The 23589-nt window shown below is 38.3% G+C and overlaps 2 protein-coding genes across 2 annotated transcripts in view; both read left to right on the top strand.

The window, feature by feature from the left end:
- The window catches only part of LOC117411965 (copine-9-like), a 112206-nt gene extending 105994 nt beyond the window's left edge, over positions 1-6212 (top strand). The window contains exon 21 of the mRNA XM_034019857.3: positions 602-6212. Within this exon, the coding sequence (XP_033875748.1) occupies positions 602-778 (177 nt within the window). The 3' untranslated portion in view covers positions 779-6212. The remainder of the gene's footprint in view (positions 1-601) is intronic.
- A 7420-nt stretch (positions 6213-13632) lies between these two features.
- Positions 13633-23532, top strand: LOC117414024 (zinc finger protein ZXDC-like). Its single transcript, XM_034906443.2, has 10 exons — positions 13633-15708; positions 16412-16564; positions 16997-17075; positions 17510-17640; positions 18252-18422; positions 19015-19685; positions 20267-20351; positions 21183-21355; positions 21708-21788; positions 22289-23532. Exons 1-10 carry the CDS (start codon positions 13680-13682, stop codon positions 22373-22375), a joined length of 3660 nt encoding a protein of 1219 aa, XP_034762334.2. The 5' UTR covers positions 13633-13679; the 3' UTR covers positions 22376-23532.
- Positions 23533-23589: the final 57 nt, after the last annotated feature.

Genomic DNA, 23589 nt, shown 5'->3' with positions numbered 1-23589 from the left:
TTGACTATGAAATTGCATTTCTTCAAGTTTAGGGATAGAGAGACAGTACACAGCGATAAATTACACAATAAAGAAGTTTTAAAATAATACAACTTCCTGAACCAAAATCCTTTTAATTAAGTATTATAATACAGCTGTCTGGTCACTTTCTACATTAAAATAAATGCCAGAAATGTATTTTAATGGGTAATGGGTGCTCTGGAAAACCTTAATTCCCATTAAAGATGTATTAAATTAACATTTAATTTCCCTGCCTTCATTATCTACCATTGCAGTGTGCAGTTGAACTTTCAATTTGTAATTGATTGTCTTCATTTTGAAAAGTCTCTGGTGCTACAGCACAATCCCCACAGATCTATAACCTAGAATGTGAGACTAGCATAGCAAACAATACTGCATGCAAATCAAGATTTTAAAATGAATACTGTAAATCCCTTTTATTAGTGTGTCTCAGATGTTCCAGTGTCCCCATTGCTGAAATGTATGACTTTTAGTTTCTTAATAAAAACTTCTAAAATATATATTGTATGGGTTACATTATATTAGTTTTGATTTTTTTTAAAAGCTATTAAAATAAGTGTGTGTTTTAATTCCCTCCTAGTTTGTGCCATTCCGGGATTACATTGACCGCTCTGGAAATCAAGTATTAAGCATGGCCAGGCTTGCAAAGGATGTGTTAGCAGAGATTCCCGAACAGTTACTGTCGTTTATGAAATCTCATGGCATCGAGCCCCGCCCATCCCTGCCTTCCTCCAATCAGCTGCACATGAGGATCTGAGCTGGGGTGCGAATGGCCGTCTCTACAATTGCCTCCAGCACCATCGTTTTTATCCATCCAGTTCTAGGAACAGAACCACACTTGGATCCAAGACCATACCTCCATACCAAGCAATGCATGCAAGAAGGCAGTTTCGTTTCTTCCTTCACATCTTGGGCTCCCAAGTCGTCCGAGGCTGCACTCAATGAAGAATCATACTTGCAACAAAATCAGAGTATGCAACGCATGTTTTGTACAGCACATCTACATTTATGCATTCCTTATCTTTTCGTAAGACAGTAAAAAAAAAAATGTTTTTGGAGCAGAGGGGCGCAATAGTTAGTTTATCGGCCAATACAGTCTGTGAATGTTTTAGAATTAAGACTATTTATAAATAGACACAGGTGGATCGCGTGTTTTCTTCCAGATGTTGGCATATGGTTGTTAAATAAACTTTAAGTCTTCATGAAGTTCAAGGCAACTTTTGGAGCATTGAATCAACATGGTTCTCTATTGAAGTAGGATGCAGATTCTTTGGATGATCACCACAAGAGGCAGAAGATCCTGCTGCTTACATTCCTTCAGACAAGTTATTTGCCTATTCTACCCTCATAATATTGTATTACTGTAAAATGTAATGTATTTCAGATAGTCTTTTTTTAATGTTGGATGTTTATAAAGTTTAACTTGATACACACACCCTCACAACAGGTTTTAACTCACACTGCAATGCATTCAGGTGCCTGTGGTCATGCATCTCTTAACGAAGAGGTATGTAAATGCATTGGGGTTGTTAAAAAACCAAAGATGAAGATCATCCAGCAGAATATTTTAAATAGAAATCGTGGAATTCAATTGGTAGCAATTTTTTGTTCTCCAGGTTGAGTTCTCCTAAGACCAGTGGGCAGTGAAATGACTTCTGGAACAACTAAACAAACTGTGTTAAAAAAGAAAATCTGCCATAAAACAAGCAGCAGTAATTGATGACAGCCAGAGATGCTCCATAACCAAGGCTTACAAATCAATATTATCACTGCTGTCCCTTTTCTTCTCTTAAAAGACTTCAGCTTTTGCTTGTATTTTAAACTAGAATTTGGAAAATACAGATATTTCAAAGACAAGAACAGAAGAACAGAAGTCAAAGACAACTTTATATTCTTCTGTTTTTATTTTCTTTTAGAACTGACTAGAACAGTTCTGAGATCAATGAGCTACTAGAAATCAGAAGAGCGTTGATGGTTGCCTCTCATTCTTGACTTTTCTTATGTTTTAAGTTTCTTGTCAAGCTATAGAAGTAAACAGTGCTGCCTCTTCCTGGTACAAAATCACTTCCTGGGCTATAGCTCAGTTTGTCGCGAGTGGTCTCAATTCAGGCCATGTGACCTATCACACAGGAAGCTATTAGATACCAGGAAACAGTGGTTTTGACTTCATCTGCTTTACTTTGAAAAATCTCTAACAAATTTGAGTTGAAAAACAAGCAAATGGATTAACCCCTGGTTAGCACTCCTTTTAGTCTGCTTGCAGTTCACAGCTTTGCCTGAAGCTTTTGCCTGCCCATCTGTAACAAAGCTAGATACATGTCTGCTCTCCAACTTGCTATTGCATGCTATGAACCTCAGTGGCACAGTTCTGCCATATCAACTTGAGTCTACTTTTCCCACAAGGCTTTGCTTTAATTGGGAAGATTTCCCTGGGTGTATTTTCTTGAGCAGTTTCTTCAGAGCAATTCAGCAATTGAGTACAACAGTCTAGTATTGTAACCCTTGTTAATCCTAATACCCCTGCAGGTGTTGAAGCTGTGACTTTTTATAACCTCAATTTTGTGCAATTCATTCCCCACTGGAGATATGTCTGGGCTATAGACCAAGAACCTTGATGTTTTTACCCCAGTGTTAAAACATTAAATCAAAATCAACATATATTTCATGGTTACTATGGGGAATAACTTGAACGTCAAAGAAAATTAAAAAAAAAAAAAAAAAGCAAGTCAAACTAAGAATTAGCATTAGCTCAAAAAGAATCCATACGCTTTAAAATATATTCTGCTTCTGGACATTTGGAATTCCAGGATGTACTTGGTTTCATGTAGCACGGCCATATTGTCTTCTTCACAGAGAATGTGATGTACTGTAAATGTAGCCCCAGACGATTATAACGTTAAGAATAAGCTTGTGTTTTTTTATATTGTTTTCATAATAAATTGGATAAATTACTTTTTTTTTATGGACAGAGAGCTCATAAAAATAATTAGAAACTTAAATTGGCTGACACTATGTCGCAGAATACCACATGACACAAACTAAATTATGATTTTCAAAGGCAGAGAAAGACCCCTTGCTGACTGTTAATTAGATTAGCCAGTCAAATACTTGGATTTCATAGTATTATTGGTTTTATTTAGTTTGGTTTGGTATAAGAGAGAATACAGGCTGGTTCTAAGCTGATGTCGCTAAATAATCAATGAGTGAGGAAAGGCATAAACAGAGAGGGGTGAAGTCCCCTAATAAAAGGTAAGAAAAATACACTAAGCTGCAGTACTAAATGCCTGGGTTTTGAACCCTTCTGATTTGAGGGTAGCATTCCTTGTTGAACTTCATCCCTTACCAGCTATACAAAAACACACTGCCAGTCCAATAGTAGCGCCTATAGGGGTGAAAGACTTTGCATATATTAGGTTCGCCACTAGGTGCCACTGTTTCCTCATTTTCCATTGTTTTGATTTTTTTTTTTTTTTTTTTTTTACAATGAAATTGTTAACTTTTGTTTATTTTAAACAGTTTAAGCCACTTGTATAATGGTGCTCAAAACCAATTGCATAAGTTATTTATTTCTTGCTTAATTTTATCATTTGCAATTATGCAATTATAATTAAAAACACATACACACAATAAAGCTTGCACTGAAAAGAGTGAGTAATATTCTTAATAGTTTGCATTATAATTTAACGTCATAAATTCCAATATAGTTCTTAGCCTAATTGAAAACTACAAGTATTGAGAATTGTTTATATATAAGAATATAGAGATCCACATCTCATATTATGCTTTATTTTGAGCTACTAAATACATTTGGGCACCTCTGTAGTTTCAATTCAATATCAGCAGTTCCATATATTATGCTTCACAACTAATAACTAGGAGACCTCTTACTAGGTACTTAGTGTTAATAGTGTTTAATATTAAAGAATATACTTGAAATATATAATTGAATACAATATGCATAGTATTGAAACAAAACATATTCACCGGTTGTTTAAAGACCCTTTGTGCTAATAAAACTAGTGCTAATTGAATCATGTGTCTCGCTGTTTATACAGCCAGTGCCTGGTGTAATAGTATTAGAATTGGGTCATTTCTTTATTTATTTCCACAAGTGAACTTTAATGTGTAATATGAAGCTATGGATATTGCAACATTGGTTAACTCTGTGAATCATTTTTGGTGCCACTGTATATATCACATGTTTTGTTAAAATGAATGCTTCACTTGCCATCTTTTGTTGCCACAATAATGAACTTGTTTACTTTTAATGCCAAAAAGCTGTAGCTTGTTTAAGAATGAATGGTGTTTCTCCACGAAGGTAGAGATAACATTGTTTAAAATTATATTTTCTATGTAAAAACGAACTGTCAGCATAAGAAATATAGATACAGTGAAGAATTTGCAGTGTTGCTCAATTGTATGACCTATACTTATTTCAGCCAATATATGAATAAATAATGTATCATTGTTACCTAAGTAAACAAACCTGCTATCTGTGACATGGTTGGGGATTCTCCTTTGATTTGCATTCTGTATATTCCATGCATCCTTTTTCTGCAGCAACCATCTAAAATGAATATGCTGTATAAAATGTTACTTCTAGAATTGCTTACCAAAACATTCTGTTATAACAACTGCATTTCAGTACTTTAACAAGTGTGTCCGCATACTCTCCAGTTATGTGTTTATGTCCACCCACACAACACCAGCAAGTGTACAATTCAACTGGATATAGCAGGTTTTGCTAATCCCCAGGCTGGGTTTGGTTTTACAAAATACAGGCTTTTGTGCTGTAGTGCAAACATGTTTCCTTTTTATTTGATCCTACCCTCAGAGCTAATTCCACACTGTAAAATAAAACATAGTATACCATAAGGGTCAATGCAGTAACCACAAGAAAACAACTAGATTAACAGTCTGACTGAATAAACGAATGAACCGCAGAGAGCTGAGGATCGAATCCTACAAATCCAGTGTGACAGCAAACTTTGCTAAAACAACGTCTCTTCAGTCTGACTGGGAAAATATTTGATGACAGATGATACGAGGTAAACCCAGTGCTGTCTGTTTTTACCTTTATTTCTGAGAGACACCCTTATTGGAGACAAGATTTACATTGAAGCTTTTTTAGGCCATTAAAAAATCTTGAAGGCATTCATGCACAGCAAAGCTTTTTTCAAAAAGCGGTTGCCAACCATGAGGCACTTTATATTCTAATGTATCTGCAGAGCTAACCAATGGTTAACAGCAATGACATATAAACCATGTATATTGTGCTCAATTACACTCGTAGAGACAAGGTTGGTCGCTCACTCAAAAATCTTCTTTTAGACTTGACCACTAATAATTATATGCATGAGATTCCAAGCCAAACTTCCTATATGAAATATAGACAGCTAAATTGTCTATTTATTTAATTCCAATTGTATTACATTTTCTCAATGTTCGGTCAGCATCTTTTGCCAGCTGCTCTGGTATCCTGGGATTTCAGACACACTAACTACAGCAACAGCACAATGGCTGAGAACAAGGTTTGCTGTCAATTAAACCAAGATACAATAGCTCTGTAATAAACAGACAACATAAGAGAGAGATGTTGGTGAGTGTTCAGGATTGGAGATTAGTCTAGGGAAAGGAAATTAGCATATTTAGCTTAGAAAAAGAAGGGTAAAACGATTGTAGTTAACAAAATAATATTATAAATGCCCTGTTGTGCACTTGCATTCGCTATATTGGTCTCAAATGTGCAGTTTTGAAAGAAACACATGTTTTAGTAAACCTGTGTTTTCATTTTAAAACCTGATATCCAGTACTAGACCATGCTTTAGGTAGCTTTGCATTATCTTGGTTATTTCACATGGAGAGTGTATATTTGATTTAATGCTAATTAATAATATTTTTTGGTAAGCTACTAACAAACTAAATTTACCGATTACCCCTTCCAGATATTGCAATGCTGCTTTTCCGCCATGTCCGAGCGTCTGACTTCAAATCTGAAAACAGGTCTGTCATTGGAAGAGTGATGATTGGTTTCTGAAAAGGAGAGCTAGAGTGTGAGGCTTCTGGGAGTTGGAGTTCTTTTCAATAACCAATCTCTAGCAAATAATGTATCTATGTTCCTTCATGTGACCTCTTAGTAGCCTGATACATAGAGAATTATATATATATATATATATATATATATATATATATATATATATATATATCAGGCAGCTGCTATCAATACATTTAGTACATTAGTAGTTTCCAAAACAAATCCATAGAAAAATCAAATGTGTGTTCACAATAATGTGTGCATCTTTTATACAGATACACATCTTATGAAATGGGAGTCATTCGCATTAGGTAAAATGTACTAGAATTATTTTGTCAGCTCTATGTACTTTAATGCTTAACTCCATTTTCCTACAGTATGGGATAAACTATCATGTTTGATGAAAACGTTTTTTGAAAATGTCGGGGGGGGGGGGGGGGGTGAATCAATCAGATATGATCAACTGAAAAAAAGCACAAATCGCTCAACCAGCTTAAAACCAGTGGCTGGCCATTGGTGGAATTTTTAACATTTAAGTTCATCTCAAGTAACTATTTTGGGCAGCAACCTGGAGGCACTAAAGGATAGATTGAAAAAAATGATAACGCCGAAGACAAATAGATGTATTGTGTAAATACAGGGCTCCCAGTTCGCTTCTGTGTATTTTTGCTGTAAAGCCACACTTACTTTCATGTGCCAATACTTGGGTGTACATTATTATCTTGCTTCATTGTCTTGTATCAGCAGTAAACATGTGTTCTGTTTTTCTCTGTAAACTTAATCTTATAAAGTTCTTCAGTGTAAAGGAAATTCTGTAGCTTCGGTTTATGCTTCTGTGTACTTTTCTGCTGCCAATGATTCCTTTAGCTATTTAGAGAAACTGTAAATATATAGAAATGCTTATGCTATATCTAAAGATTTTGTTGGTGTAACACATATCAGGCAATATTAAAGCACCTTAAACTCTCAATTGTGACTTGTTTGTTTTTGTAAGTTCCAGTTGTCAGAAATCGTTTGTTTAATATTCACCGTCATATCAAAGCCAGTAAAACAACAAATATAATTTATTAAAAAAAAAAGAAAAATAACACAAAGTACCATTAACATTTGCAGAGTAAACTATTGATGCAGTATAATAATCTACCACCTCATTACTTATCCCTCCTGAAGAATTTTGTCTGCAAAAATTGAATCCAAAAAGTACTGAAAAATGTTGTGGCGCCCTAAGTGAGTCTCTCAATACCTCAGTCTCTGCTGACATTCTCGAATCGGATTCTTTTAGTGTTCTCTCTGCATTCAGGGGAATCTGTACAGCTCTGTAGAAATCCCCTCTGGGGGCTGAATGACATGACTTTGATCAGGGTAGACCGGCTCAGGGAAGGTACATCCACTCTAGTGATTATCTCAATTCTCTTTGGCACTCTGGAGTCTGAGTTCCATTACATCTCGGTTTCAGAGTCACGGTGACAGAGTTCTGCATGCTTGATATTCCCTGGAAAAGTAAAACCACATGCTGGTGTCCCTCCTGTATGACCTGCATCTTTTGTTTAATTGAGATCATCTTTTAATAAGATTGAGTATTAGCAATTAGTTCAAATGTTTTTCTTTCTCTAGTTTCAGTATACATAGTTTAATTTCTATGTGAGGTAGTCAGGAGTACCCTAAAGGTACATCTAGTAGGCTAGCATTACATTATTTAGGTTAAAATGCTACTTAATTTCCTTGATCATTGCTAATACTGACACACCTGAAACCTGTTTTATAAACAAGATTACCATCAAACATGTGACAGCCACAAAGTCCAGAAACTGCTTATTACTATCGGTTTAACCCCAACCTGTAATTCCTGTTCGTTTTTACCTAGATACCTTAAGTCTCTTTTAGTACTATTTTGATTCCGAATAAAGTCTTTGAAGTACTTTGAAGAAGGTTTGTTTTTTTTTGTCTGGGAGTTTTACAACATTCAAGTCTTGGCACCCGCTCTCCTTCTTAGTCTTGGGACCATCCCACCATCTTGTAACTATGCAAAGCTTTTCCTTAATCATTTAATACCTTTGTGAGGGCCCCAAGGGAAAACAGAGTCTGTGTCGTTAATTGAACTGAATACTGTGCACACAGTGAACCACACAGCTCCCTGAGGTGGACTGGAGATTGTTTAGAGAGGCTTTGAGTGAATTGTGTAGTAACATTTGTTGCCCTTCACTCTGAGAGATAGATGAAAATAATTTTATTCTTGTACAAGAGTGTAGAAATGTTTGAAATTGCCTTTTCCTTCCCGATGTTCCAGTACCATTATCACTTCCCTGTGTATAATTGTTTAGTTTATTTTTTATTTCTAATTAGTTTTCTTAACTTTGAACTATAGAGCAGATATTGGAGTCCCTCATCTCATGCATTTTCCTTTGTTATCTAGATTTCACATGAACAGCTTTGAAAGAAGCACATGTTATAACATTCATGTATTATATTAATGGGTTAAAGAAAACTCTCAGTTTGCACTGCGCATCATGCAAATTAATGTATTAGCTACAGTCCCTTTAAGAGATATATTGAACTACTTCCTGCCCCACAATTCAGTGCAGCAGACAAAGTGAAGTTCCATCTACAGTAGGAGAGGACTCTCTCTTTCCAGCAAACTCCAGTAGGTGTAGAAGATGGCTCTATTGTGAATCACTGGTGTTAATTATTGGTAATACTGGTTTTCTCCAGAAACAATTAGTCATGGTAATTGGGCTTTGGGGTTAGGGCGACAAAAATGAAAACATTGAGGTAAAGTTGGCCTCTTTCCCCTTATATATTGTACACAGGCTGTATTGACAGCCCATGCCTTACCCCTTAACTTGGTCTGGGGGGAAACATCAGAGTTATCTTTTCTGTTCCAGTCATCACATCCTAGTGACTTTTTAAAACTAAGACATTTGAAGCACCCTTCATGGCCTCAATAGAGCTCTCAGAATCATGTCTGCCCCCAAGTACATCTAGTGCACAAGAGTATAACCAGTAACAAAGTGTTGCAGGGGCCAGGTTAACGCCTATCCAACACTCTGACATCCACTTGAGGCAGAGTACTGGCGCAAGAGGTTAATGGTTACACCCTTGTGTACCAGATGTGATTTGAAGAAGTGGGGACAATTTCACCTTCCAGGTGAAATGACAAAGCAAGTACAACGCTAACTGAAAGTATAGCTTGCAAACAGATTTCTTTAACCAAGTCTAGTACCAGATACCATGTCTTAAAATACAAATCTATGTTACTAGAACACGTGTTTCTTTCAAAACTGCTTATTTGAAACCTATATAGAAGTGGAGAACCGGTGCGGTTTATGGAATTATCTTGTTAGCTACAATCATTTTATTTTAAAACATGATATCTGGTCCTAAACTAAGTTAAAGAAATCTCGCTTTGCAAACCATGCTTTCCAATAGTGGTTCACTTCCTTGGTCAAGTCACCTGAAAGGTAAAATTGGCCCCAGTCCATCAATGGCTTCATTCCTGTCATTAACCAACCAGCTGCTTCCCTTATTGGCTGGGTAGTAATGTGCTTTGACCCAGAAGACACTGCTGTGATGAAATAACCAAAGAAGTACAAGTGTTGTAGACTTCCTGAGAGTAAGACACAAGAACCTTCTTCCAGCTAATGTAGTACCAGATATATTGAATTGTAAAACCGGTAAGATTTATGGGACTCATTTGTTAGCTAAAGCTACTTGAATAACTTCTACTGATAAACAAAAAATGAAAAACACTTTCTGGCTGTGTTTCAAAACAGGGCTCTCTCAAACTAGGACACATACTGTTAAAAAAAAGTTTGCTTTTAAAATGCCTGACCTGAATAAAGATACTCATAAATAACTATTATTAATCAGGGCTCTGGAACAAGAAGAAGAAGGCATAGTTTATAAACTCCCTTTATTTTCATTTGGAGAAAGTTATTATGCAATTAGCTTGTGTGAAAAGTAAATGCTTTATGTGGCTGTTATATAACTATTGAGCAAATGCTTATTTGTTTCATAATTGCTGAGGTTTAATAGGCTTGATACAAAAAAAATGTATAAATGCTGATTAAATCCATTTAAGGTTTTTTGTTCTAACTGTACACTAAATTAATTTATGGACCAATTAAGCTTCTAATAAGCACTTCATTGGTCCAATTAAGTAATTTAGGGTCCAAAAACCAGGTGGGACACCGGCCCCCCAGGACCAGGGCTGGAGACCACTGATTTAAGGTACTAATCAGCTTTAGTGTGACTAAAAAAAGAAAAGAAAAACAGCTTAAAAACTCAATTGTGGTCCTGGTGATCTGGATAGAAATGCCACGGATTTTCTTTCTTTTAATCTTAAACTTTACTTTTTTAATCAGGGCATCTGAACAATAAATTAACCACTGAATAACGTGTTCCCAAATTATAACGTAGTAATGTAAAACAACAGCTCTCTCACCCAAACACCCTCTGGTATCCTTGTGCTTATGTAATCATATTCTGCACTGTTGTCATAGAGATTGCATTCTATCGCTGGTATTTCCTGAGCAGTAATATATTTCTATATATTTCTGTTACACGCTATACATTTAAAGGTAAAGGGGCATTGGAAATATTTCTGGAGCGTTTTTGCATGGGAATATCATATTGACAGTTTTCTGTAATAATTGAAATATCTGAATTCATTTTACAAACACCCTTGCTCCTTGTTTTGTAATAGCAGTTTTACTATAATAGTCTACACCAAAACATGTAGTGTGGCTTCTTTTTGTATTTTATTTTTTAAGCCCCCTTACCTTTGGCAATGACTGGTTGTTATTGCTGTTATTTTTATTTTTTTGACAAGTTTGTTAAGGTTCTTTGACTATTGGCTGGTTTCACAGACCCAGATTAGCGCTAATCTTGGACCACCCAATATTAATTGAGGTAAAGTGGTCCAAGACCAGTGCTAAACAGGGTCTAGCTATATGAGTTCAGAAATGGCTCTTCTGTTCTAGTTGCCTGCCATAGATTATGTAATGTAGGCTGGATCAGCCAAAGCGTCTTTAAGCACCACTGCCACTAGAGCTCAGCCAGAACACCAAAGAAAACCTAATCAAAGTGGCAGCCATTATTCATTATTAATTTCTTAGCTGATGCCCTTATCTAGGGCGACTTACAATTGTTACAAGATATCACATTATTTTTACATACAATTACCCATTTACACAGTGGGGTTTTTACTGGTGTAATCTAGATAAAGTACCTTGCTTTAATGAGGTATCCCTCATCAGGGATTAAACCCATGGCCCTCCGGTCAAGAGTCCAGAGCCCTAACCACTAGTCCACACTGCTGCCTGATTTATGTTACATACATCTATGACAAGCAACTAGAACTGCAGATCAGCTCTGAACTCAAAGAAAATTCAATGGAACGCTTCACTTTTACAGTACCAAGTTAAAGACTTATCTTTCAGTTTATCCATTCATAATGATTAATCTTGGTAGTGGTGATTTCTATCCTAAACAGAGATAGATACAAATAGCTGATTGAATCACAAACAAATACTCTGTACAGTATACATGATCTTGTTTTCTTTTTCAAAACTGCCGAATATCAGCAGAACAGTACTATTTTCAAATGTGTTTTGAGAAAAAAATTACATTTAGTACAGACCATAAAAGTGCGCTCTTTATTTTTTTAAAGAACAGTTTTATCTGCATACAATACTGAACATAATAGAAAAATAATTTACACAATTTTACAGCTCTTTACAAACAAAAAGTAAGTAGCATGCAGGTGAACGCTTATAAACATTTCTTATTGAAATTGTGTCAATACACTTTCACTTTGTTGGGTGTTGCATCCATACAAGAACTGTAATACATATTAAAACAGATACTAAAAGAAATTCAGGGACAAGGGTTTCAAGTCTTTTTCAATGTCCTCAAAAGAAACGTCTGACATTGATTTTATTTCTTTTAGTATTTCTAAATTCAGCACTATTTACTGTTTAATTGTTATGGACGATAAAAAAAAAATGTTAAAAAACATACATACAACACAACAGTTTGTTCTAAATGCACAATGCAGTGTTGTATAAGACTTTAAGCTTTCTCTATCCCTGGTATAATTTTACTCTATAAACATGAGCTTCATTTTTCAAACCAGGGTAAGATCAAAGTCACTGGTTTGCCACTGGGGAAAGACTTTGCAATACTTTGAACACCCCCATAGATTTAATTACTATTATTTACATTTTTTTTAAAACTGTGTTTCTGTGACTATTATCTTTCTAGTCCAAAGTATTGTAAGATAATACCAAAGTGGTTTGGTAGCATTATCTAACTTACAGTTGGGCACAAAATTACATTAAACAACATTAAAATAACAGCTTTATATGCTGCCTGTAAAATCTTATCAATAGAACAAAAACATAATTTTGAAATAAAAAAGCACAAATTATTTTTTTCCTTTGGTTTTATTTATTTATGTATTTTACTTCCCTATGCTACAGCAGAGCTTTCAAGAGACATTCATAACCTCCTGCTGCTGAAGGTACAGCAGTATCGTAATCGTGTCTGTTTAGTTCATGATGTTACAGAATAGAAATAATGTGTGAAGGACGGGGGAAGACTGGGCACCTGGAAACAAACTGGACAGCCAACAAGGTCTGGTTTTGCAGTTTTCGTGTTTTTCAGAATTCCGGTATGTAATTCAAGTCAATGCATCTCTTTACTTGGCTTCTAGCACCATCGTGTGGCCACTGCTGGATTTCTTTTTTTTTACTTTTTATTTGTGTACAGTCATCATTGGTACACAACTTCCGTTATAAAAGTTTACCATGGCATTATTTCCATGCTTTTCCCAGCATGTACCAGATTTTTTTTTGAAGAAGTCAACTGCTTAATGCTTGACTTATTTTTATTACCTCAGGCCAGCAAAACAATTAGAGAGCTTGGTAGGTGTAGCACCAAATGATGGGCAAGCCAATTCTATGAACCTCACACAGGAAATACCGGGGCCTTGTAGGCCCTGGCACCTACTACCTGCTCCTGTGGGCCCTGTTTGTCTGGAGGAAGCGGTCACCATGACAAAATTTCAGAGGCACAGAAACCCTTAGACACTCTCCTGCACCAGTTCAGCATGGCACGCTGACTTTATAACCACCCTGTATGTTACTATAGTTGTATTTTATTTTGTCTCACTTACAGGAACTACTTTCTGTTCAGGGTTGTTTTGTAGTTCCCTAGGTTTGCAGCTCTCGGGTCTATTTTCCTTGCTTTGATATTGACCCACCCTGTGATATGGATGATAAAGGTGTAGCAACATTTTGTGAATCATATGGAAAGCATGATAAAGTAGGGTGAACATATGCACAGTGGGAGAATGGGTTGACTTACTATTATTATTTTGACTCAGTATAAGTTACCAAGTTTTGAAAACCAGGCCCTTAAGGCATGTTAAACATGGGGATGTTGGCTTTAATTTGAGCTAATGATGACATATCTTGCAGTATACGGTAATACAGTAATTCAACACTCCACTTTGAAATCCATGCCGTGGTTTGCCTGTAACACAAGCAAAGTTACCACAAGGAGGCTCTTATTGCATTCTTGGAAGGGGCGGGTCTTTGTGTGTTCCTGCTACAGGGATACCAAGATGGAAATTCAGGGGCTTTTTGCAGCCCAAAACATACAACATCAGCAACATGGCGGCACTTGTCGGACAGAGCATCCTCAGCACAATTCAGTGGCCGACAAAGTCGGTCAAACTAAATTGTCCGAAACTGAAGCGGCCCGGTCGACTAAACCGGATCTATGCGGTCAAGAGTACAATAGTAAACGAGCCAGGCCGTCTCCATTTCGCTTACTGTCGGAAAATGGCAGCGACAGTGTCGCTAGTCACAAAAACAGCAGTGTTAGCAACACATCGATGCCGAGTTATGCGGCGATTGGGCTCCGTAACGTGAATAGTGTGCCTGTTGTCGGTGCCAAAGATCAAGGTGGACGGGAAACGGGATCGAAGGGCGATTTTGAAAGCGACGAAAGCGGGTTGCAGTCGGCATTTCCCGTCTTCCTTATAGAGCGCAGACATCGAGAGCAACAACAGCAACTACATCTGCAAGATGGCGCCTTCCCGCAGAGCACACAGGCTGAGGAGAATGCAGCAGTTTTGAATCTCAAAAGCAAGGAAAGCGAAGGATTTTACGTGGTTTTCAACATTTTTCGGGAGGGGGAATCCAATTGCAAGGAAACCGGCACACAAGCTGTGTTAGCCGGGGGAGATGCAAAGGAGTATAACGCAGTTGACCATGGCAACACCAAAAAGCCCAAAGACGCCATAATGGAACCACATATTCTAAACTCGGAGGAAAAAGTGCCAACTCTAGTTATCGCCAGTGTATCATGCAGCAACTTGGAAGGCGAGAGTGAACAAGTGGATCGTGAGACCGCAGCGACTCCAGGTCTAACGAAACAGGCGTGTTTCAGTGCTAATTGCGAATCGGTTGAAAACAATAATATGATGCCTGTTACCGAGTTTAATAATGACAATAGCGATGTGTACCATGCCCCGGACAAGAACATAAACAGAAACCCCATTGACAACATGGTCGAACTCCAGCAGAAGCTAAACAGGACCCGTGGTCTAAGTTTCGAAACCCCTACTTCCTCTGAAACCATTCAAATAAATAACCATCAAGCATGTATTGAAAACAGCCTGGATGCCAGCTTGTCTGAAACTACCAGTCAGAATAACGGTGGTGGTAATTCGTCTGGCGAGACGTTTTCAGGTACCATAACAATAAACAACCAGAGTGTCCTAGTTACCATAGAGAACGGGGTTTTAACCCTGGCAGCGCCGCTGGGTAATAACAATCAGAAGGAAGACGCAGTTGCTGCGTTAAAAGAACATCTCGGGGTGAAAGATAATCGAGAAATCGTCCTGATAAACTGCGAGAGTGCCTCCAAAACAACGACCGAGAAAAGTGTCAACAAAAGCAGCAAGTGTAGTGAAGCTAGCGGCTCATCTGGGCAGACAGAGGAAGCTTACCCCGGACTGCGATTGAGTGATTCTGGATTACATCTGAACAAGGATTTGTCTTTCACAGACCCCAGTTCCAATATGGATTTAGGTGCGTATAACAAAGACCCGGAAGATGGTGGCCTGTGTTTAGACGCGGCGGATATTGTTTGCCCAGAGTCCAGAGATGGGCAACCAAGTAGTTTTATTATCACAGACGGTGGGGAGCTCCAAATGAAGCTGGACGATGGTATAGCAATGATGTCTAAGAGGGGTGTTATGGTTTTGTACCACTGCTCCCAGGTTGACTGTAACGAAACCTTTGACACAAAACACAAACTGAAGATACATTTGCTGTCTCACACCGAGGACCAGAGGCCCTTTAAGTGCACTGTGGAAGGTTGTGGGTGGTCCTTCACGACCTCTTACAAACTCAAGCGGCATCTGCAGTCCCACGACAAAGTGCGACCCTTTGCCTGCGAGTGGGAGAACTGCGGGAGAAAGTTCACAACTGTTTACAATTTGAAAGCCCATATCAAAGCCCACGAGCAGGAGAATACATTTGTGTGCGGCGTCTGCAGCGAACGCTTTCGCACGGTGACCAAGCTGAACATTCACCAGAGAACTCATTTTGAACCTGAGCGGCCGTTTAAGTGTGAATTTCCAAGTAAGTTAAGTATATTTAGGGAATGTAAACACACTGGACTGTGACCAAGCTCTGCTTTTTTGATAAGCGTTATTCATGGTTTTTGTACAGTAATAGTTTTCCAAGAGTAAGTTGCATATTGCACAATATATGTAATCCGTTTTTGAATTGTAAATGTACATGCAGTATCACCACAAGGCAGTTTGACATAATTACACTTTTGATTTGATGCACTACTAGGTAACAAACCATGTCAGTAGGCTGCATTAAAGCTAGTGATAACTAATGCTTTTAAATCCGTTTCTTCTTTCCGGCTTAACACTGGCAACATATCTACCAGTCGTGCCTTTTGTGAAATTGGGGATATTTAGAGAATTATGTTCCCAAGAACCACTCTAAAGCCTGAATTGCTCTTCCTGGGACACTTCTACTAACTATGTCTGACACTTGCATGGGGGAAAAAATCAAGAAAAGAACAAAGATCTGGAGCTACAGGAATGAAGAACAAGCCTAGAGGTTTAGAGCTGCTTTACTGGTTCCTCCTAATGCTGGATTGGCAGCTTCTGAAGACCACAAACACATTTTACGTGTGACTTAAGACCAGATTATTAACCCATAAACACATTTAAATACAGTACCAGCTGCATGTTTTGTGGAGTTTATGCCACACTTGACCTTTCTGCTAATCTGTCATTTCGTAATGTGTGTTTGCATTGTTTTTCAGGTTGTGAAAAGACTTTCATTACCTTCAGTGCATTGTTTTCTCACAATCGCGCACACTTCCGGGAAACAGACCAGTTCTCCTGTTCCTACCCAGCTTGTGACAAGCGGTATGACAAAGCCTGCCGTCTGAAAATTCACATGAGGAGCCACACAGGTACAGTAAGTTCCTTTACTCCTCTATGCATTTAGTGATTTACAGGAATATTGTACATTTCCTGTAACAATTCTTCCCAAAGCATCTCTTTTCTCTACAAAGGTGAAAAAATAATAGTAGTAAATCAGACTTCACTTTGTACAGTAGATGGGTATATTCAGACTTGATTTTTAGTGGGCACAACTACAATTCTTTTGTCCATTTAAAAAAACAAAAAAACTGTGCATCACAATTGCACTGCTGCCAAAAGTGCATTTAATTTTGAAATAGCATTGAAATAAATGAAACTATAACTTTCAGTACATAGTAGTTACTGTTTAACAATGTACTGTATCATTGTAAAACCTAAGCGAAATATCATATGTATTCTTTGAACTTCCTCATAGCCCCTGTGCTGCAGTTTGTATTTCTAATTTCTTTATTCCTCTGCAGGTGAAAGACCTTTCGTCTGTGACTTTGAAGGCTGTGGATGGACCTTTACCAGCATGTCGAAGTTGCTGAGACACAAAAGGTTTGTACACAGTCATTAAACCCGGGATATAGTGCCCGAACGGTTATGACATTCTTTACCACAAGTTATTGAGTGTATCAGAATCTGGGTTATACGTCTAAATACAGCTAAAATAAATACTGAACAAATTCAAGCTGAAAAAGCTATTGCATGGGACGTGTATTAACCGTAGCTTTAATCACATCAGACTCTCTGCTAGGAAAAGAAGGCGAGTCTGTATTTGCCTTTTTGACTCTCTCTGCTGTACAGATCATCATTCCAGACGTGTTGCAGAACTTAACGGTGATATGCAGTCAAAATGTTGCTTAAGAAAGCCAGACATGTTCTGACATGAATTGTTAGTGGCATTAATGTCCAGGAGTGGACTGATCTAGGTTTTAGTATTTGCATTTGGGGGTCAGGACACTGTGGGAACTGCTTTTTTGTTCCTGCAGGAAGCATGATGATGACCGCCGGTTCACCTGTAAGGAAGAGGGCTGTGGGAAGTCATTCACCAGAGCAGAACACCTGAAGGGACACAGCATCACTCACCTGGGAACAAAGCCCTTTGAATGCAGCGTGGAAGGTATCTCTTCTTAGGTTCCTGATAGACTTTTATCCTGTCTCTTTTTTATCCAAACCAACCCCTAATTCAGGGCTTCCTAACTCTGGTCCTGGGGACCCCATGTGTCCTTCTGGTTTTCTTTCCAACTGAACTCTCAATTACTTAACTAAACCTTTAATTTGCTTTAACATTTAATAAGTAACTTGAACACTAACTTTTTAGGAGTTGAGAACAATAAAAAAGGTCTAATTAAGCAAATTATTAGTTCAATTAAGGATCTAGTTCAAGGTATATAGCCGATATACAGCAAGAAAATGATCAATCTAATGTGGAAGTAATTAAAAGGTGTGCAAGAACACACCAGGCTCTAATGTGAATTAAGTGCAAAGGCAAGGCACATATTCAGACAAAAAATATTTGAAATGGTAATAGACTGACAATTTTAACTGCTCCTTCCTGCAAAAAAAGTTACTTCTTGCTAGTCCTAGTACAGTTGCACTTGCTTATAAATTAAAATAAATTTCACTTGTAAGTGTAAATCTATGGGCCTGGCTTTGTGGAGCAGGGAAACCACGTCATTTACAGATGTACAATATTAATTGTATTGTGGTCTGTGCTGCTGCCATTCCCAGGTTGCTGCGCTAAATTCTCTGCAAGGAGCAGCCTGTACATCCATTCCAAAAAACACCTGCAGGACGGGGAGATGTTAAAAAGTCACTGCCCCATTTCCAGCTGCAACAAGCAGTTCACCTCCAAAAGCAGCATGAAGACTCACATGGTGAAGCATCACAACTTCAGTCCTGGTAAATTTAAGCTTGATTTTACGTTAGCTTTGTTGAATCACTTCTTTCATATGTATATATGTAGATGTCTTAGCACAGTTAATAGTAGCAACTTGATGAAGTTTCACTGGAAGATCAGGACTAGGATGGGCTGACCTGCCTTCTTAAAGGAGTGCTTACTAAGGTTGTAAGATTAATTTACTTGCCTTTTTAACACTACCAGTATTATCATTTGTCCCCAGCTTTTCTTCTCTTTTTGGTTCTTTGCTTGTATTTTTATACCTGCATTTCATAGGCAACACTGGATGAAGTTGCTATTATATCATAGTCTAGCTGCAATAGTGTGGATATCCTGAATTTTTTTGTTACTTAAATTCAGGATATGCAAACCATTGCAAAACCAAAATGGTCTTGGCTCTATAAAAGGGGGACCAACAATAATGCTAATAAAACTGACTTGAGGCAGAATGGTAAGCTTGCATTACCAATGCTTATGCTATCCCTATTTGTGCCCTGTTTCATTGATTACCACAACTCATGTCTATTGTATTTATTTACAAATAAGCCAGTATAAGAATCATGACCCTATTTGCTCTTCCCATTGTCATTCTAGATCTCCTAAGCCAGCTGGAGATAACCAGCTCCTTAACCCCCAGCAACGAACTGACAAGCTCGGGCCAGGGAGACCTCGGCAACATAGACATCACTTCTCTCTTTTCCAGTGTGCCCGCCAGCACCCCGGGCATCGCCATGGACATGTCCCTGGTAAACTCTGGCATCCTGACCATCGATGCTGCCTCAGTGGGGGCCACCCTTGGGGGAGGTATCTCTGTCAACAACAGCTCCCTAACCCAGACCGTAGACCCGCTAATCCTGGCAGCGGGCACAGACGTCACCCATGGCCTGGATAGCTCCTTGGCACTGGGCACCAACAGCACAGTTCTGCAGCAAGGGACTCTGAACCTAGACGATGTGCAGACTGTCAACCCTGAAGCCCTGGGTTCACTGGCTGCCCTCTCCATGAGGACCCCCAGCCAGGACCCCCTGCATGGGCTGACCATCGACACAGCCACTCTAACCCCCTCCAGCAGCCTGGGGGCTAGCCATGTCCCCGAACTCCTGACTCCCACCAAGGTGGAACGCTCCCTGCTGGCCAGCTCGGACGTGATCGGGCAGCAGGAGGGCAGCAAGGTGGTGACGCAGTTTGTCTTCTCCAGCCCAACAGGCAGCTACAGTGCACAGAAAGAACTGGAGCTCAACACTGTCTCCGGCTGCTCCTTTCTGGTAGGTGATGTTGGGTCTTAAGGCTATACTTTTACACGGGGAGAAACATCAGAACATATCCCCCATAATATCCATATTCAAAATCTACCTCTTAAGTCCTCCATACTGTTTACTTTTGTATCTGTACGGGTTTCTTGGAAGCACTGAGACAGTCAGTCAGAAAACTTACACAAAACTGTTCTACAAAGTGTTTCTGAAAATGTCTTTGAATACCTACTATGAAAAAATTGACTTTAGTACTCAAGAGTGAGTTCAAGTCTATTAACTGACAAAGGTTGGTGACATTGGGGGAGAGAAACTATCATTGTTAGTATATGTAAAGGATGCAGAACATTTTGTGAAAATGCTGTCTAAATCTAAGGTGGTCAAGTGGCGAGACCTCTTTAGCACATTTGTGCACTGCTCTAGAGGGTTAAGACTAGCGTATGCTAGCCATAATAGCTCGTGTAGGTGGATCCTTATTGCTGTTAACTAGTGTGAAAGCAGCTTTGTTGCTAATAATGGAACACTCCTGTATTACACAACAAGAGTTTCTAGTGCATGTTAAGCTGTTTAGTAAAATGTGATTTGTATTCCCTTAGGAGAGTGGAGGCTCAGCCAGGACGGACTACAGAGCCATCCAGCTTGCCAAGAAGAAAAAGAAGCAGAAAGGGTCCAGCAGCCCAGGTAATAGACTTCAGAAACGCAATGCTAAATCAACGCAGAAAGAGTTCTGTAACGCTTCTGCTGTTGCTTGTTTAACTTCAAGCAAGCTCGGTCTGTTTATTATTATTATTATTATTATTTATTATTATTTATAATAATACAATTGTTACAAGATATCACATTATACATTATTTCACATTAAACAGATATCACATTATTTTTACATACAATTACCCATTTATAAAGTTGGGTTTTTACTGGAGCAATCTAGGTAAAGTACCTTGCTCAAGGGTACAACAGCAGTGTCCCCCACTGAGGATTGAACCCACAACCCTCCGGTCAAGAGTCCAGAGCCCTAACCACTACTCCACACTGTTTATACACTGCAACAGTATTTGAAAGTGTAATAGTGTGCTTTAGAAAGGGATGTAGTGGAGGAGCCGATCTGTACTGGCACACTCTTGTATTTTAAGTGTCATTCTTTGATAGAACTCCCCAGGACTGTTTTTCTTCTGAACAGCTTGTTATATTGACATGAAAATGTATATACAGCTTCATAATGGAGGATGGACATATCTGGGAGCGTTCCAGATGACAAACTGTGTCCCCCAAAACACCCCCCACAACCCACCCATTATTAATGGATAATTTGTAAGCGGATGTTGGTGTGTGTTAGGTGAAAGTCCTTCTAGTATGTTTAGACATTGGAGGCATGTGTTCTGTAAAACAGTGTTTGCTTTCTGTGTTGCTAGTGGTAAAAGTCAGCTTTATAAATTAAGCAGGTATCTGTATTCATGGTAATATCGGGTATGAGCAGGTGAGTGATTTAAGCTGTTTAAAAACTTGCCATAGGAGGTTCCAGTTCAAACCAGAGGAAAACTAAAGTCATCAAAGGAAACTGCGCCCCAGCAGCCACGACCAACCCCAGCAGCAGGTTCAGTGGAGGGGTGGTGTCACCAAACAGCGGGCTGACTATGAGAGACCCGGCCACTGGAGCACAGTACGTCCAGATACAGTTGTTACAGGTGAGGAGAAAGAGGCAACAAGAAAATACACTTATTCTTAATATAACTTGGAAGGTTACCATTTCATCTTGGTTTGTACATTGAAGCAAATACCTTAAAGATCTCTCTCCTGTATTTTTTCAGTCAGGAATAACATTTTAACAGTAAAAACTAAGTGTGGTGGTTTTGGCTACTGTTTATTTGTGTACTGTAGTTTCTTTTGACGGCTTTCAGTTAGAAAAGATAATCCGTAGTAAAATAAGCAGTTTAAATGTCCCAGTACACCGGCAGTTTATTAATGCTGCTTGTCAGTGGTGTGCTTTGAGGACAGGTGTATTGATCCTGTCTGCTTGTGCTTCTCTCTCTCTACCAGGATGATTCCCCAGGGGATGGAGACCTGGCTTTCCAGCTCAGCTCCCAGTCCTCAAGCACCCTGCCAGTTAACATCCTTCAGGTAACCAGGCAGCGGACAACACTGCCTCCGCACATTACACACTACAGTGTCAGTAAACGTAGGTTTGAAACTTATAGTTGACTCGCTGCAGTGAGAAAGTGGGGTCCAAGCTTAACGGATTGAAGCCAATGTGGCATTTTCAATTAACCTATTTGGATTGTTTTTTATTGTTTTATTTTATTTTAAGCATTGAAACTTTTTGTAGCAACTTTATTTGCAGCCATTAAAAACAATAGATTTCTAAAGTTAGGTAGGTAGTAGAATTTTATATATTGAAAACTGGAAACTGGGAAAACCTGTTTGTCCGTTTTTGTAATTGACAACTTCAGGTCACAACAGATTTTCGATTGGAGATCGAATGGTAAGCATAGACCACTGGTCTATATCCAGTATGACAACAAAAATCCACACTGGATGTTTGGTCTTGCATTTTAAGCAATCAGCACAATCCTGCTGTTATGGTTTTCTCATCCTGAATCCAATACTCTTCCTTTACTCAGGAACCTCACACATCAACTGAAGACGATGCCGGATCCGATAACTCCCAGTTCACCGGAAGCACAATAAACCTCCAAGATCTAGAATAACCCGCCTCTCTCGCGTGAAAGTAGACTATGCTTGTGTGCGTTAACAACAAAATGTTGAATTTGGAATTGACTTTTAAAAGACTGCACATTTTCACATACAGTTTTTATATTTGGAAAACGAACCTGTTGGTAACTGCTACTGAGGATTTAACAGGATCCATTATGTAATCGAAAACTAGGTTTGAAGAAAACCTGTAAGGGTTGGAAACTACCTGAAACATGGAGCAGAATACCACTTTGCTGCTTTCCTTCAGAAAACAGAGGCTTACAACAGAAACACACAATCAGTTCTGCCTTGTATAGAATGAGTTTAAAACATACTTGCAAGGACTGACCGGAATGGTACGTTGCTTATTAGATATGGCTTATCCATTGTTTTATCTGTTAAATATTATATCTGTTGCTTTTTTATTATGAATTTGTTCAGGCAAGATGATGTTTACTGTGTATTTTCTTCACTGCTCGTATCCGACCTACGAATATAGAACAAAATGATTTTTATATTTAATTGTGTGTTATTTATTTGTTTTGTAAAAAAGATATTATTTGAAAGTGTTTTGTAATGCAGTGGAGATGCAGTATCCCCTTTCAGTGTTTTTGGTTTCGATTCTTAGTTTCACAAATGCCTTCAGATTGAAATACCACAACTGTTTATGTAATTAAAATAAGGCAGGTCTTTCTGTATTTGTCTGCAAAACATATTTGACAGCCCCATTTAGAGTATTTAGATCCGTTGCTGTTTAGATCAATTGAATAGAGTCAGGTTAGCATAAAAGAAAATATCAGTAATGTGAATTATTTGTGTGTGTACGACTTATCTTTGACATTTAGTTTTGTTGCATAAGGTGGACTAAGGCTTGTAAGATATAGTGAATGTAAGTGTAATTCTGTTTGGTGGGGGATAGGTATAGGTTTGCTTTTTTCTAGTTCTGTGTAAAATGTCTGAATATTGCTCCCATATGTATTCATTCAAGCACTTTTAAGATGTAATGCCTTTCATTTGACTTTATCAAAACAGGAAAAAGGACACTGCATCTTTTACTATTTGAGAATTACTTTTGTTGCTGTGCCAAAGTGTACCTCATTTGAATATCTAATGAATGTAATAAGGCGGCTATGGATCGAAATTAATTGAATTACATTTAATGGAGTATGATCTACATTAAAAAAAAAAAAAAAATTACATATATTCTTCTGTCTTATTTTAACATACA

This window comes from Acipenser ruthenus, chromosome 16, assembly GCF_902713425.1.
Source record: "Acipenser ruthenus chromosome 16, fAciRut3.2 maternal haplotype, whole genome shotgun sequence".
In the NCBI taxonomy this organism is placed as follows: Eukaryota; Metazoa; Chordata; class Actinopteri; order Acipenseriformes; family Acipenseridae; genus Acipenser; species Acipenser ruthenus.
Note: the sequence above shows the minus strand (reverse complement) of the source record. Positions and strands in the feature narration are given on the sequence as shown.